The sequence below is a fragment of the Miniopterus schreibersii genome (assembly GCF_964146895.1).
Source record: "Miniopterus schreibersii genome assembly, chromosome: 16".
NCBI classification, from domain to species: Eukaryota; Metazoa; Chordata; class Mammalia; order Chiroptera; family Miniopteridae; genus Miniopterus; species Miniopterus schreibersii.
In genome coordinates, this window is record NC_138116.1 from 1,097,216 (window position 1) to 1,110,351 (window position 13,136).

At 64.8% G+C, this 13,136-nt stretch overlaps 1 protein-coding gene across 7 annotated transcripts in view; it reads right to left on the reverse strand.

The window, feature by feature from the left end:
* Positions 1-4,860, reverse strand: part of BAIAP2 (BAR/IMD domain containing adaptor protein 2) — a 46,385-nt gene extending 41,525 nt beyond the window's left edge. For all 7 annotated transcript variants that reach the window (XR_014000564.1, XM_081162607.1, XM_081162604.1 and 4 more), the window contains exon 1: positions 4,664-4,860. Coding sequence is in view for 6 of the 7 variants with exons in the window: in XM_081162607.1 (XP_081018733.1) it covers positions 4,664-4,717 (54 nt within the window). In the remaining variant the exon portion in view is untranslated. The remainder of the gene's footprint in view (positions 1-4,663) is intronic.
* Positions 4,861-13,136: the final 8,276 nt, after the last annotated feature.

The window sequence follows — 13,136 nt, forward strand, 5'->3', positions numbered from 1 at the left end:
GGTGGCCCCTGTTCCACATGGTGGCGTCCCTCCCCTGTGACACTGTCCCTGTGAGAAGAAGAGACCAGGACACAGACGCACACAGCAGGATGGCCGTGAGGACAGGAAGGAGACGGCCATCTGCAAGCCCAGGAGAGAGCCCCAGTCTGAGAAATGAGTGTCTGCTGTCCAACCACCTGGCCCGAAGGGCTCGTCCTGCAGCCCGAGCTGACCAGGGCCTGGGCCGTCCCCACCTGCCATGTGGAGGCCTGACCCCTGGTCCTGTTCTCAACACTGACAACAAAGCCAGACCTGGTTACTGCTGACCGGCTGGTCAGAACATTCCAAGGCCACTGACCCGTGCCCGTCCCCAGGCAGCTGCAGCCTGAGTCCAGGGGCTGGGCTCCCTCCAGATGAGAAACGCCCGGTGAGCAAGCAGGGCGCTGGCCTCGGACCTGCCCCCCCTCCACTCCTCCCTGCTGGGCGGGCTGTCACACGGACTAGGACACAGGCGCTCGTCACCCAAGTCAACAGCAGGGCCCGGGCCTGGGCCTCCCCCGTCTGCCCCGACCTTACCATTCTTACAGCTAATAACCAGAACCGCCACTAGCCCAGGAAGCATTCCACTGTCCCATTTAGCCACTAGTGAGAAAACAGCGGCGCTGAAGCTAAAACTCTTGCCCGAAGCTGGTGGGACTCGGGGAGAAGCGGCAGGTCTGGAAGCCAGAGGCCGGGCTTGGGCAGGCTCAGCCCCCGGGACGGGCCGATTCACAGCACGCGGCTCCCCATCCAGCCGGGACACCCTGGACCCGAGTGGAGCGGGTTTAGGGACAAATGAGGCCATGCATACAGGACTCAGCACAGGAGCCAACCGACGTCCCCAGCACAGCGCACAGGCTCAAGGCAGGACCCTCCAGACCCAGCCAGTGCTGCGCAGACCACTGCCCGGGCCAGTGCTCCGAGCCGCCGTGACCTTCACCTGCAGACACTGGCACCTGCCGCCATGTGAGCCAACAAGGGTCCGGCGCTGTGCAGCCCAGCCTCTCTGGGAAGTGGCCTGAGCACAGGAGCTGCTAAAACCTGTCCGCCTGGACCTCAGTGCAGCAGGGAAACTGCCCTGGGCTGCCCTGGCTACTCCAGAGAGCGGATGAGAGGGGCACCGCTGCCGGGAAAGGCGGCCGCCACGCAGCACACTCGAGGGGGGACACACAAGCAGCCCACGCAGGGACCGCGAGCCCCACCGTTTTTTCAGAAGACGGTCCCTCAATGGAACATCCCCGGAAATACCTGTGAAGCAAAGCAAAGCACCTCCCCCCCACACACTTGTATACACACATGCACTCGAGCACACACACACGTGCTCTCATGTTTACATATGCACACCCACACACATGCACATGTTCACACATGCGAGCGAACACAGCTCCCACACGTGTCCTCGTGCATGTGCACACACATGTACTCAAGCACATATGCACACTCTCACATTCATGCACACACAAGCACACGCTCACATGCACACGTGGGGCTGGGCGCCGTGCTGTGACTCCTTGCCTCCTTAGCAAAGCAGGCACTGGGTCTGCTCCGCCCAGAAGGCATTTCCGTTGCCAAGGAAGTGCCTGCAAGAGAGTCAACTTCACCACCTCCACTGGCAGCCTGCTGAGCTCTGTCCGCTCCCAACGCCCGCTTCTGATGGCTTGTCAATAGTTTGCCATGACTGCCCAGGCGTGGGCGAGGGTGAAGGGGGTCTGAGGTCAGCAGCAGAGGGCTTGGAGGCCCTATGCTTCCCACCGCTGCCCACTGGCCACCTGGGAGAGTGGGTGGTGTGGCAGATAGTGGGCTGGGGATGGCCAGCCAGGCCTCGATCGAAAAGCCAGCAGGGGCCTCTCACCTGCCCCAGTGGGCTGCCTCCTGCCAGCGGCCAACGCCTACCTTGCACCAGCCCTACCGGAGGTGGCGAGCCTGACTCCCTCTGGGCGGAGAAACCCACTGGCCCCACCACTTCACCAGGGGCCACACCATGGCCAGGCCGGCTTCCCCACAAACCTGCAGAGTGAGGACCACCTCTGGTGACCAGCCTGGCCGTGCTGACCCAGGCCCAAGGGCCATGACACCGTGAACACCCGAGGCTTTCCTAGGGCCCTCTTCTCCTCAGGTTGCCCCCCAGCTCCCACACGGGCTATATTCCTAGAGAACGCTCCCGAGCGGCCACCCTCAGAGGTCATCAGGTCGCTTGGGAGCCAGGGCTTTTCCTGGGACACAGACCGTGAGAAAAACATCAACCTAGCAGTCACTTTCCAGAACCTCTAGGGTCAAGATCAGCTGCTGGGAAGCCCCTCTCCCGCATGCGGGGCGTCCAGGGTCTCCCCCAAGAGGGCTGCAGTGTGGGCTTCATTCTGAGCAGTAAATGCCCCCCCCTTCCCCTCGCCTAGGCAATTCCCCAGGCTGCCCCGACAGCCAGGTGTGCCTGCTGCCTGCAGCCCATGCCCGGGGGGTCTGAGGACCAGTTCTCAGGGGAAGGCTTTCTGCTCCTTTCCCCTTCACCCGCCACGAAATCCCCCGAGGACACGGGTCCCACGGGAACTGGGCCACAGGGAAAGAGAGCAACGTCTGCGCCACAGCTGCTCCCGGGAGAGGAATCAAGCTGCACGCTCTACCCTCGTGTTTTAATCAGCGAGGCCAAGGACGAGCGCCCGCCGCACCCTCCTGTGCCAAGGCAAACACAGGTCAGAACTGCAGCCGAGGGGATGCCAGGGCCAAAGCAAACAGAGGGCCGGGCCGCAGCTCGAGGTGGCACTGAGTGGGGCCGCATCCCAGCCGCTCTTCCACAAGCCTCCGACTCCATCCCCGAGGGGCCGCAGGACCCGCCCGACCTGCCCAGGGCCGCACGCACGTGGCTCCGGCTGTGTCCTGACCGTGCCTTCGTGTGGGCTGGTTTCTGCCAAAGCCGCCCAACCTGTACCGGCTCTGCGGAGGAACCTCGCAGTCAGTCACCAGGGACGAAACCAGAAGGGACGGGCGCACCGGGAGACCGGCGGGGAGCCCGCTGCACGGACCGGCCGCCCAGGGGCTCGCCCGTCGACTGACCCACCGAGCTCCGATGCGCCTGGTGACTGTGCGCCCCCAGCCCTCCAGCCCGCTCCCGGAGGGCTCCGCGCCCCTGGACGCTCCACCTGACGGCTTCTGTTGCCCGCTGTCCTGGCAGAGTTCACCTCAGACTCCAGGCAAGTCACAGCCCGGCGATCACGGCTGCTGACCGGCTGCCTGCCCGCCCACCTGCCCAGGCGCACCTTTCACTAAGGCCGACGCTGGGGACACCCCAGTGCAAAGCCCTGCCGTGTGCCCCTCGTCACCCTCGCCACAGAAGTTCTTCCCTATTTAATGGTTTCAAGGCAGAAGTAAGGAAACTGGGGGGGGATGCTCCGCCGGCACTGCCCTCCCCCTGCAATGAGCAGCACCTCCTAAGGGAACAGGAGTAACTGAGTGAACCTCCGCCCCTGAGCAGCAGGACCAGAAACACGTAGCAGAGGCTACACACCAACCCCCCCCACGCTGCTCCTTCCCGGCTGCTTCCCCGCCGCGGGGCTCCTGGCCACCAGCAGCGCGGACCTGGCTCCAGAACTGGCCTCCTCGCCCCGCGGGGCTTCTGGGCTCCTCCGGGTGACCTCGCTGCAACTCCAGAGCCTCCGCCGGGCCCCTGCAGGCCGAGGGCCACCCGAAGCCTCCCTCCCCGTCCAGAGCCGGGAACCAGCGGGCCTCGCAGGCCGGGCTGAGAAGCCATAGTTGTCGGATACAATTAGAAACTGTTGCGCTGCCAGGCGCCGCAACCCGGCAACTGCCGGGTAAATACCGACCAGGAGCCTCCAGCCTACACCTAACCTTCAGACACAGTTTCGAAATAAAGCGCAGCTTTGTCCGAGGGCCGCGGAGGACGCCCCGGGCAAACCTCTCCTGCGAAAAGGCGTCCGGGCTGCAGCGGGCCTGAGCCACCGAGCCCGGGCCTGAGCTCCCGCCGGGGCTGCTGGGCTGGGGGGGGGGGGGGGGAGCAAAACGGAGGAAATGGATGCTGGTGAAGCACAAGCCCCGGGGCACGTTAACGGGTAAAGGAGGCACACAGGGGACCAGAGCGCTTCCCGGTGACTTCCAGAGCAGGATGCGGATCCGAATGGACCCCACACACATCAGAGCAAAGGCAGGCACGCCAGCCTCCTACACAATTAGTCTTCTCCCTCCGCGGTTACATAAGATGATGGATTATCTGCCCACCCGTCCAACCTGCCCGTGCGACCTCCCACCTGGGCCACGTCCACGAGTGCCCCGGACGGAGTTGTGGAGAGCGCGAGCCTGTTGAGAAGAAGTGCCCAGAGGCTTGCGTAACCGCGCCTGGAGGGGCCACCGCGCAGACCCGGGTAGGGCGACTAGAAGCCGTGGCCGCGGGCACCGCAGCCCCCGGAACCCGGCCGCCCCCGCTGCCGCAGCCCCGGGCCCGCTCCCCTCTCCACTCCGTCCCGGGCGCGCGGAGGGCGCGCGGGGGCAGCGCGGGGCAGCGCGGGCTGGGGAGGCGGGGGCGCCCGCGCACACCTGTGACCGGCCGGTGCCGGGTCCCCGTGGCCGCGCCGAGAAGGCGCCTGAGGGCCCGGGGCCGCCAGGTCGGGCCCGATCGCGCGGGCGGCGCGGGGCTCACCTTGTAGACATTTTCCGTGAGCCGGTGCATCTCCTCCGAGCGCGACAGCGACATGGTGCTGGTCCGGCTGCACCACGGACCGGAGCGGGGGCGCAACTGACCGAGGCGGCGGCGGCGGCGGCGGCGGCGGCGGCGGCGGCGGCGGGGGTGGCGACGAGGCGCGACCAGCAGAGAGAAGCCGCGCGCGGAGCCAGACCGGGAGCGCGGCGAGCCGCCGGCGGCCGCTTTTATAGCCACGCGGGCCCCGCCCCCTCCGGCCCCGCCCCCGAGCGCCCGCCCCCGCCGCGCCCTGCTCGCCGCCCCCGGCCTCCCGCCCCCGCCCAGCCCGCTGCTGCTAGGCAACCGGCAGGCCCCGCCCCCGCGCCTTCCTTCCCATTGGTGGGTTCCTGAGCGGGGAAAGTGGGCGGGATGAGGGGGCGGGGCATGAGGGACCAGCGCGGGGCAGCGATTGGTCGGTGGCGCTGTCGATCGCGGGGGTGGAGGCGGAGGCGGGGCGCGGGCCGGGGCCCTGGGAACAGCCTTGGGGGGCCCGGGCAACAGCAGGGCTGGGGGCGGGGGAGGCGGGGGCGGGGTGGCGCAGGAAAAAGGGAGCAGGAGGTGGGGTGCGGGGGGCGCCCGCGGCCCAGGAGCGTGGGGGCGGTGCCTCGCGAAGTGGGAGCGCGGGGGGCCCGGCCTCCGGAGGGCGGCGGGCTCGCGGGCTCGCGCGGGGCAGGGACGGTCCCCGGCCGCTCGGACGGCGGCCGCGCGGGCTGGCGCGGGACGGGGGAGGTCGGCGCGCGGCCTCGGGGCCGGACCCCGACCCGGTACTTCCGTAGGTGAGTCGCGAGGCGGCGGCGATTCCGGGGCGCCCTTCTGAGGGGGGCCCGGCGGAGGGAAGACTCGGGGGTAAGATCGCGGAGGGCCCGGGAGGTGGGGGTGCGGAAGAGGACCCCGGGGAGGGAGGACCGGGGGCCGGGGGACCCTCGGGGTTCTCGGGGGGCGGGGCGCCGTCCCGGGCGCGTCTCGGTGGGACCTGCTGGGGCTCGGGGGGCTCCCGGGAGGCCGTGGCCGGGAAGCGAACTCCCAGTGCGAGTCCTGCCAGAACTGTTCGCACGAATTCCACTAACGTAGGGGATTATCCGTTTCACGTTGTAAAACACAGATCTGAGTGTTTCGCTTTAATTAGACCCGACGTCCCGCCGGCCTCCTGCCCCGACGGCGCGGACTCGGCCCGCAGCAGCCCCGCGGGCCGGGCAGGGGCCAGGGGCCAGGGGCCAGCGGCCAGCGGCCAGCCCGTGACCCCGCGTGGCCCGGGCGGACCGCGCGCTGCTGCCCGTGGCTGCGCAGGACCAGGACGGGCCGCAGGACGGGCCACTGGACAGTCCCCCGGAGGCGGCTGTCCCGCCCCAGCCGCCAGCCTTCCTTCCGTCGATTTCCTTCCCGCGCTCGCCTCCTTTGTCTCCACCGCTCCCGGGTTTCAGGGTCCATCCCAGGCCGGTAGTTTCTTGGATCCTTTCGGCTGGGAGCGACAGAAAGAGCTCAGAGCGGCTGTAACAGGGACGGCGGCTATCGCTTCTCTTTCCCTTTCCTCTGGCCAGCCTGACAGTGGGCACTCCGTCAGAGCCACCCTGACTCCTGCCCACTGACCAGCGGGGGCACTGACCAGCGGGGGCACTGACCTGCAGGGGGACCCAGGCCTGGCTGCCTGGGTGGGGAGAGGGAGGGGCTGCTGCTGGTCCGGAGGGAAGTGGAGGGCTGACCAGTGGCAGCATGACCAGTGGGAGCTGGTCACTCTGGGAGGGGAGTCAGGGGGGCAGAGGTCTGGCTGTCCGCCTCTGGTCCTCAGCCCTGCTCCGCCCTCTAGAAGGGCCTGCTCCTGACACCGTCCCGTCAACTGGATGCTCACATTTGGCAGCAGCCAAGTAGGAGACCCACGCAGAGCCCAGCCTGGCTTCCAGGTGGGCTAGTGGCTCAGCGGCCTTGTCCCAGGCCTGCTCTGCCCACCTCACCACTGGGCAGGCAGCCAGCTGGGGGGAAGCCATCAGTCAGAGGAACGTTCACAGCACACCTGCCACAGCGATGGAGACAAAGGAGCATCGCGCCTTGAGCAGCGGAGACGCGCAGGGCTGACGGCAGGTGCAGAGCAGATGTGGGCGCGGTGGTTTCCTACCCTGGAGAACCCAGCTGAGAGTCGCTGCCCTGCCCGCCGGCTGGCAGAGCCTCCAGCCTCCAGAGAGGTCCCCAACACGGCGTGGCCGCCCCAGCCAGGGGACACCAGTGTCCCACGAGGCCTTTCTTACTTTCATGGAAGGCCCTGCGAATGGCGGCCGTGATGGGGGGCCGAGTACCAAGGGTAAGGGCCGAGGGCCTAAGCAGAGTCGAGGGCCCGGCGGGGGGCAGGGTGTGAGAGCTCAGACCCGGCGCCAGCTCCCAGAAGCCAGGAGGGCGAGCTTGTCCTGGCACATGTTTCCTCGGGGGGCGTTCAGAGCCCTCTGTGAGCCCCACCTGGTACCCTGTCACCTCACCTCTGAGAGTGTGATGGGGGCCGTGGGATCTGACGCGTTGCCTGGAGCTTGGCAGCAGGAGCAGCTGGGAAACTGTTGCCCAGCCTTGGGGTCCAGCCCACCCTTCTCCAAGACCAGCAAGAGGAAGCCACTGTCCTGCTGGGCTGGAGGAGCTTTGCTCTTCCTGCCTCCCCCACAAAGGACTGGTGAGCAGGCGAGCTCTGCAGGGAGGGCCAGCTGCCAGCACCCAGGCCCTCTGTCCTCGCCGGGACCGGGGTGTTTTTCCGGCACCCTGGGAGTGCGGGGGGCGTGGGGAGCGGGGGTCTATAAGTGAGCAGCTTATCGAGAGTCCCTGAGAAGCAGGTGGACGGGAACCTGCACGCCTCTCGTTTCCTCTGTCACTCCTGATGGCCAGTCCTCACCTCGGCGGTCCACACGACCAGGGAGGTGTGTAGCCCTGCCAGTCGTCAGCACCCCAGCTCCGAACCACAGGGCCCCCCTGCCCCGTGCACCGCTTGGCCTCACCTATGCGGCGTGCTGACGCAGGAGCCTGACCGGCCAGGAGCTGCCCACGGTGATCCCGGCTGGCTGACCCCGCCGGGCAGCCCAGGGGGAGAGGCTGGAAGCAGAGTGAACACGGCTCTTCGTCAGCTTATTTTTAGCCAAGTTATGTAAGTGGCTTCGTCTCAGCGTCACGTAGGGAGGGGGTCTCAGATTTAATTACAGGATGACAGCCTTGGTTTCTCGAGCAAGCTGTTCTCTTGGCGAGGCAGGCCCAGGATTTGTGAATTCCTGCTAAACAGAAGCGCCCTTTCTGAGGTGACCGCCCAGCAAAACTTCGGGCAGTCTCCTCCTCCGTGCCTCTCTGGCCAGTCTGCCCCGGCTTGGCTGAGCCTGGCCCAAGGGGGTGGCGATTTGTCTCAGATCACAGGGAAACTCTGTGCCTGTGAAGGGAGCTGCCTCTCTCCCCCTCCTTCCTCCTGGCAGCCTCCATCCAAGAGCAGGATCTACCCAATCAGAACTCTTCCTCTTCTTCCTGGATTGAAGCACTTGTCACCAGTAACCAGAAAGTTCCAGAGCAGGAGAGACCAGAGGCGAGAGCCCCTGGGGACAGGCGTCAGGTTCGGGGCCTCGTCTTGCCCATCCTTGGCCTCCCGGCTTCCTCCCTCCACCCCAGGTGTTCCGGGCAGCCGGCTGGCCAGAGTCACCAGGGAAAACTATCCAAATTGTGTCCAGAGTACTGTTTCCTGGCTCCCGGCCAGGCCCACATTCTTTGTGCCTTGGCGTTATCAGCAAGAAAGCTCGGAGGCGCCTGGGACTGGAGCACACAGGCGGGAGCCCTGCCTCCTGCAGCAGGAGGTCACCTCAGCACCTCTGGCACAGGTGGCTTTGTCCAGCATAAAACGTGGAGCCTCCTGACACGGTGGGGCCTGAGGTCCACAGATGGGTTGTGGTAGAGAGTGGGTGCAGAATCGAGGGGGAGTCATCAGGAGCCGGTCACTGGGACACCGGCAGCATCAACTGCCCCACGGGCTTGGGCAGATTTTTGGTGTCTCCGGGCCCCACCTGTAAGTGGAGCCAGCAGGTATCCGCTGCAGCAGAGCCTATAGGCAGGAGTCCAGGTGTAAACAGGGCGGGAAAGGCCTGGAGAACTGGACCTGGCACGCGGCGGCAGGCCCTCAGTGTTTCAGCCATTACAGCTGCCCTGTCTGCGGAACACCGAACGCCGTGTAGAAAGGCACACAGAAGCCCTCGGCTCTTAAGGGCAGGTTTTCCATGGCGACTCCTTCCAGAGAGGATGGAAGGGGAAACGCTGACAAGAACTCCTCTGCCAGGTGAGCCAGGTCCTAAGAACAGCGAGAGCCTTGGTGCAAAGAGAAGGGCACCTCCCCCCGTGGTTTCCCCTGGAAACCATCATCCCAGTCTAACCGGGAGGGAAACGCTGGGCAAAGAAATCCCCACAGGAAGGCGTCTGCGCAGTCCCGACCCACACTCGGCACCCACAACGAGGAACTCCGAGACGGCCACCGCCCAGAGGAGCCCGCTGAGATGTCAGTGACGACTGCCCCGTGGGACCCTGGAGCAGAAAGGGGACAACAGGCAAAAGGAAGGAAGCTTGAGGAGTGTGGACGGGGTAGCGACAATGTATCAGCTTGGGCTGGTCAATGTAACAAACACGACAATGTATCCAAGTTAGTGTAACAAATGCACTGCTCTCACCAAAGACGTTACCAGCAGGGGAAAAGGGGCCTCGGGCTGGGTATACGCAACTATTCTGTAAGTTTAGAATCGTCCTCAAATGGAAAGTTTCTGAAAAGTAGGGCGATAGTTGCTTGGACACACGCCTCTATTTGGCCTACAGGTCTGAAGGACAGTGCCTGTCCTCACCCCGAATGTGGTCCCTGGAGGGTCAGCGGGTGCAGTCATCACCTGCTCCTGCGAGAGGCGCCAGGGCCCACTCTGCCGAGTGCGCAGGGCGGCTGCCAGCTGCCTGGCGCAGGGGGACCCCAGTCTGCAGCCCTGCCCACCACAGGAGGCCGTGAGGCACATGGGCGTGGCCAGCCCAGATTAGGGCTCTCACCTTCCTACCTCCCCTCTTTTACTTAGTTTTGCCCTTTCCTTCCAAACCTGCTCTCCCTTGACCTGAACATGGTTCGAGGGCTTTCTTCTCTGAAACCAAAACACTGGCCAGTGTTCTCCCTCCGGAGCTCACACCTCCCCGCCTCCCTCTCCCCCAGGCGCGTTACCTTCACCTGCCTCTCTCCTGAGCTCCAAGGGTCCTTCTTTTGCCTCTGTAACTTTTTTCTTGAGCCATTTCTTCTACCTGTGTGACTTTCTAAATAAACTTTCTCTTGTTAAAAAAACAAAAGTGTTGGTCCTAGAATGATTCAACCTCATGCCTCCAGGGACCTAAGCCCGCGTCCCCTTTGCCCTCACGGGGTGCGTGACGGTGCAGCGTCTGAGCTGAGCGCGCCTGAGAGAAGGGACTCGGATCTGAGGCCATGGGAGTGGTGCCGAGCAAGACTCTAAGGCTCCCGCTGGGGAAGGTGGAGGAAGGAGGAGTGGGGGTGAGGGTACAGCCTCCCAAGGGCCTTTCAGGGCTGTGGACCAGCCTCCGTCCTTCTAGAAGATGGCCTGGAAAGTTCTGGAACTTCCCTCCTGGCCAGGCAGGGAGGTGCCGGCCCAGTCGCCCAGCCTGCAGGGAGAGGTTTCCCAGCAACAGCCCCCTTACATAATCTGCATCCCGTGACTGCGGGTGCCCGTGGGAGGCAGAGTGGGGGAGCAGGGGCTCGAACCAGTCTCGGAGTCTCACTGGGGTGTTTCTCCCCAATTGTCTCTCAGCGTCATCCTGCGTCTGCCGGCTCAGTCACCCACCTGCTTAAGAGAAGACGTTCGCTGATAACGCAGATTTAAATAGTTCGGCAGGTGACGAGGCCTCTGGGGAGCCCTGTCCCTGGGCCTCTTCCCTGGCCCAGGTGAGGCAGGGAGGGCCTGGGCCATCCAGCCGCTGCTAGGCCTCAGTCTAGAGCTGGGCCGGGGGGCCGGGAGGGGCTGGAGGGGCAGGCGAGGTCCCAAAGGGTCAGCAATGTGCCCAAGGGCCAGGTGCCGGTGGTGAGCCCTGGGCCCAGCCTGGTGGCCCCCAGGCACCCCGGGGCTTGGGTGGCCACTCGGCTTCCCTGGGCTCCAGGGAGAGGATTCTTCCTCAGGTGCCCCTGAAACGTCTTTGTTTTCTTATCACGGCTCTTAAATGACCTCAGTTGCCTTGAAAGGGACCTGAAAGGTGTTTTGGCAGGAGAGGAGGAAATCTGTTCTCTGGAACTTGAGACTGGAGGATGGTCTGGCCAACGAACCTGGGTGTGCTGTCGTGAGTCCTCCGAGCGGGACACGCGGGCCCGCAGACGGTGCCTCGCCGCCAGCCTTCGCCGCCGCCGCAGTCACTCCAGACGCCGCCGAGCGCCGAGCTCGCGCAGATGGTTCCGCCCAGGGCGCTGCTTCTAATTTCAGCTGCTGGAGGCTCCGCTCTCTCTCTGTCTCTTTTTATTCCGTGTTTATTTAAAGCCAGATTTTAAAATGTTTTCTCCAGCCCTGAAACCTTTCTCTTGCTGCAGATCCCAAACCTCCGCTTGGGAATCTCTAGCTCCCAAAGGGGGGACATTGAGGCTACCTCAGTCCGGGTCTGTGCGCACCTTGCCAGTGGGGCGGAGAAGTGGTGGGGGCCGTCCCCAGGGTGCCCACTGTTGCACGTGGGAGGTGAGTCTGGGGCTGCCCCCCATCTCCGCCCTGACTTGGGTGGGTCCTAAAGCAGCGGGGCCTCTCCTGGTCCAGGTGTGTCCCCTGGAGGTGGGACAGGGCCCAGGTGGACAGTTTTCACCTGAGGGGTCAGGTCTCCCTGTGCCTTGCCTGTTCCCGTGCTTGGCTGTGCTGACACAACACTAGACTGCTCTGGTGGGACACCTGCCTGCTGACCACTTGCACCTCCAAGGGGATGGTGGACGCCCAAGAAACATGAGGTCCAGGTTCCTTTAACCAACACCTCCCTTCTCTCACCCCTTCCGGAAGCTCACCCCAGAATGTGCTAGGACTGGATGAAGGTGCTCAGGCAGAGGTGACGCTGGCTGAGGCCAGGCTGGGCAGACACTGTGGGGACAGAGTGTCTGTGAGACCAGGAGCTCCTGGTCATGCAGTGGGAACGCAGAGGGGCTGGGCCGGTGGAGGCAGTGCAGCCGCAGAGCAGCCCTGGGTGCGCGGCGTCCAGGAGCAGGGACCTGGGCCTGGGCTCCCTCCTGGTGAGCGACCAGGCAGCCATGCAAACAGTACTGAGGTGACAGTGCCGCTGGCTCTCTGATCCTAAAGAGCAGTGTCTCAGAATCTCTTCCCTGGCACGTCTGCTCTGAAGGTGAGATGATTTTGAGAAAAATTTCAGTGTCGAGCTTGAAAATATTGCCCATCAGGCCCTGCTTCCTCTCAAGAGCTGGAAGACAGACATCTTTGAGGTCCGTGGGACACTGGAGCTGCCCCCAGCTGCCCAAGTGGAGAGAAGGTTCCGTCTGTGGGGAAACAAGTGCTCAGAGCAGGTCGGGAGCCATCCCAGCCAGCCCAGGTGACCTCTGGGGCCTCCACGGAGTGGCCCTGTTGCTGGCAGAAACAGTTCCCGTGGAGACCTGGCAGCTCAGCTGCTACTTCTCACCCAGATTTGCATAGTTGCTCTGCGGAGCCCTTTGGGCACCTGGGCCTGGCTGCAGGGCTGTCTGCGGTGCTGGGTTCGGCGGTGACTTCTCTTCCTCCTTTGGCCTGTGAGTCCGCACAGGAAACCTCAGCAACCTTCACTCCGCCCCAGCAAAGTAAAACCCACTCTTCCAGCAGGACCCAGGCTCCTTGCTGGACCCCGGTCCTGGGGGGTCAGAGGTGATGGGGACAGGGTGGGATGGGATGACAGCCCTGTGGTGCATTTTGCTGGACAGGCGCCTCCCTCATGCTTCTGTCTAGTGTCTGAGGTTCCCGGCTGGGTTAGGGGGAGAGGGCCACAGGTGCGCACACACTGGGGCGTATACTAAGCTTTGTCCTGCGGGAGAGGTGACCCAGCACCTACGCCCCAGTCTGCAGAGAGGGGTGGGTGCGGCCTGGGTACCAGGCTAGGGTCCACATCAGGAATCTTTGCTGCCCCCTGGTGGACAGCGCAGAAAGGTGGCGCCGGAGAGCAGAGGCACAGAGTGGTGGCCCCCTGTGAGTGTGTGGGGGGCGGGGGGGCTGTGCTGGGGACAGGAGAGTGCCAGCATGGACAGGCCGCAGGTGTGGAGGGGTGGTGGCTGGGACAGGGGCAGCTGAAGGCTCTGCTTGCCCGTGAATCAGGCAGTCAACAGGTGGATGTGAGGCCACAGGGTGGGGAGGTGGCACCTCCTCCTCGCCTGTCCCTGCACAAGTGACAGGGGTCTGCCCCAGCACCATGCAGCCCTGACCAGGACCTGCAGGGGAGTGTGTGCAGGACCTGG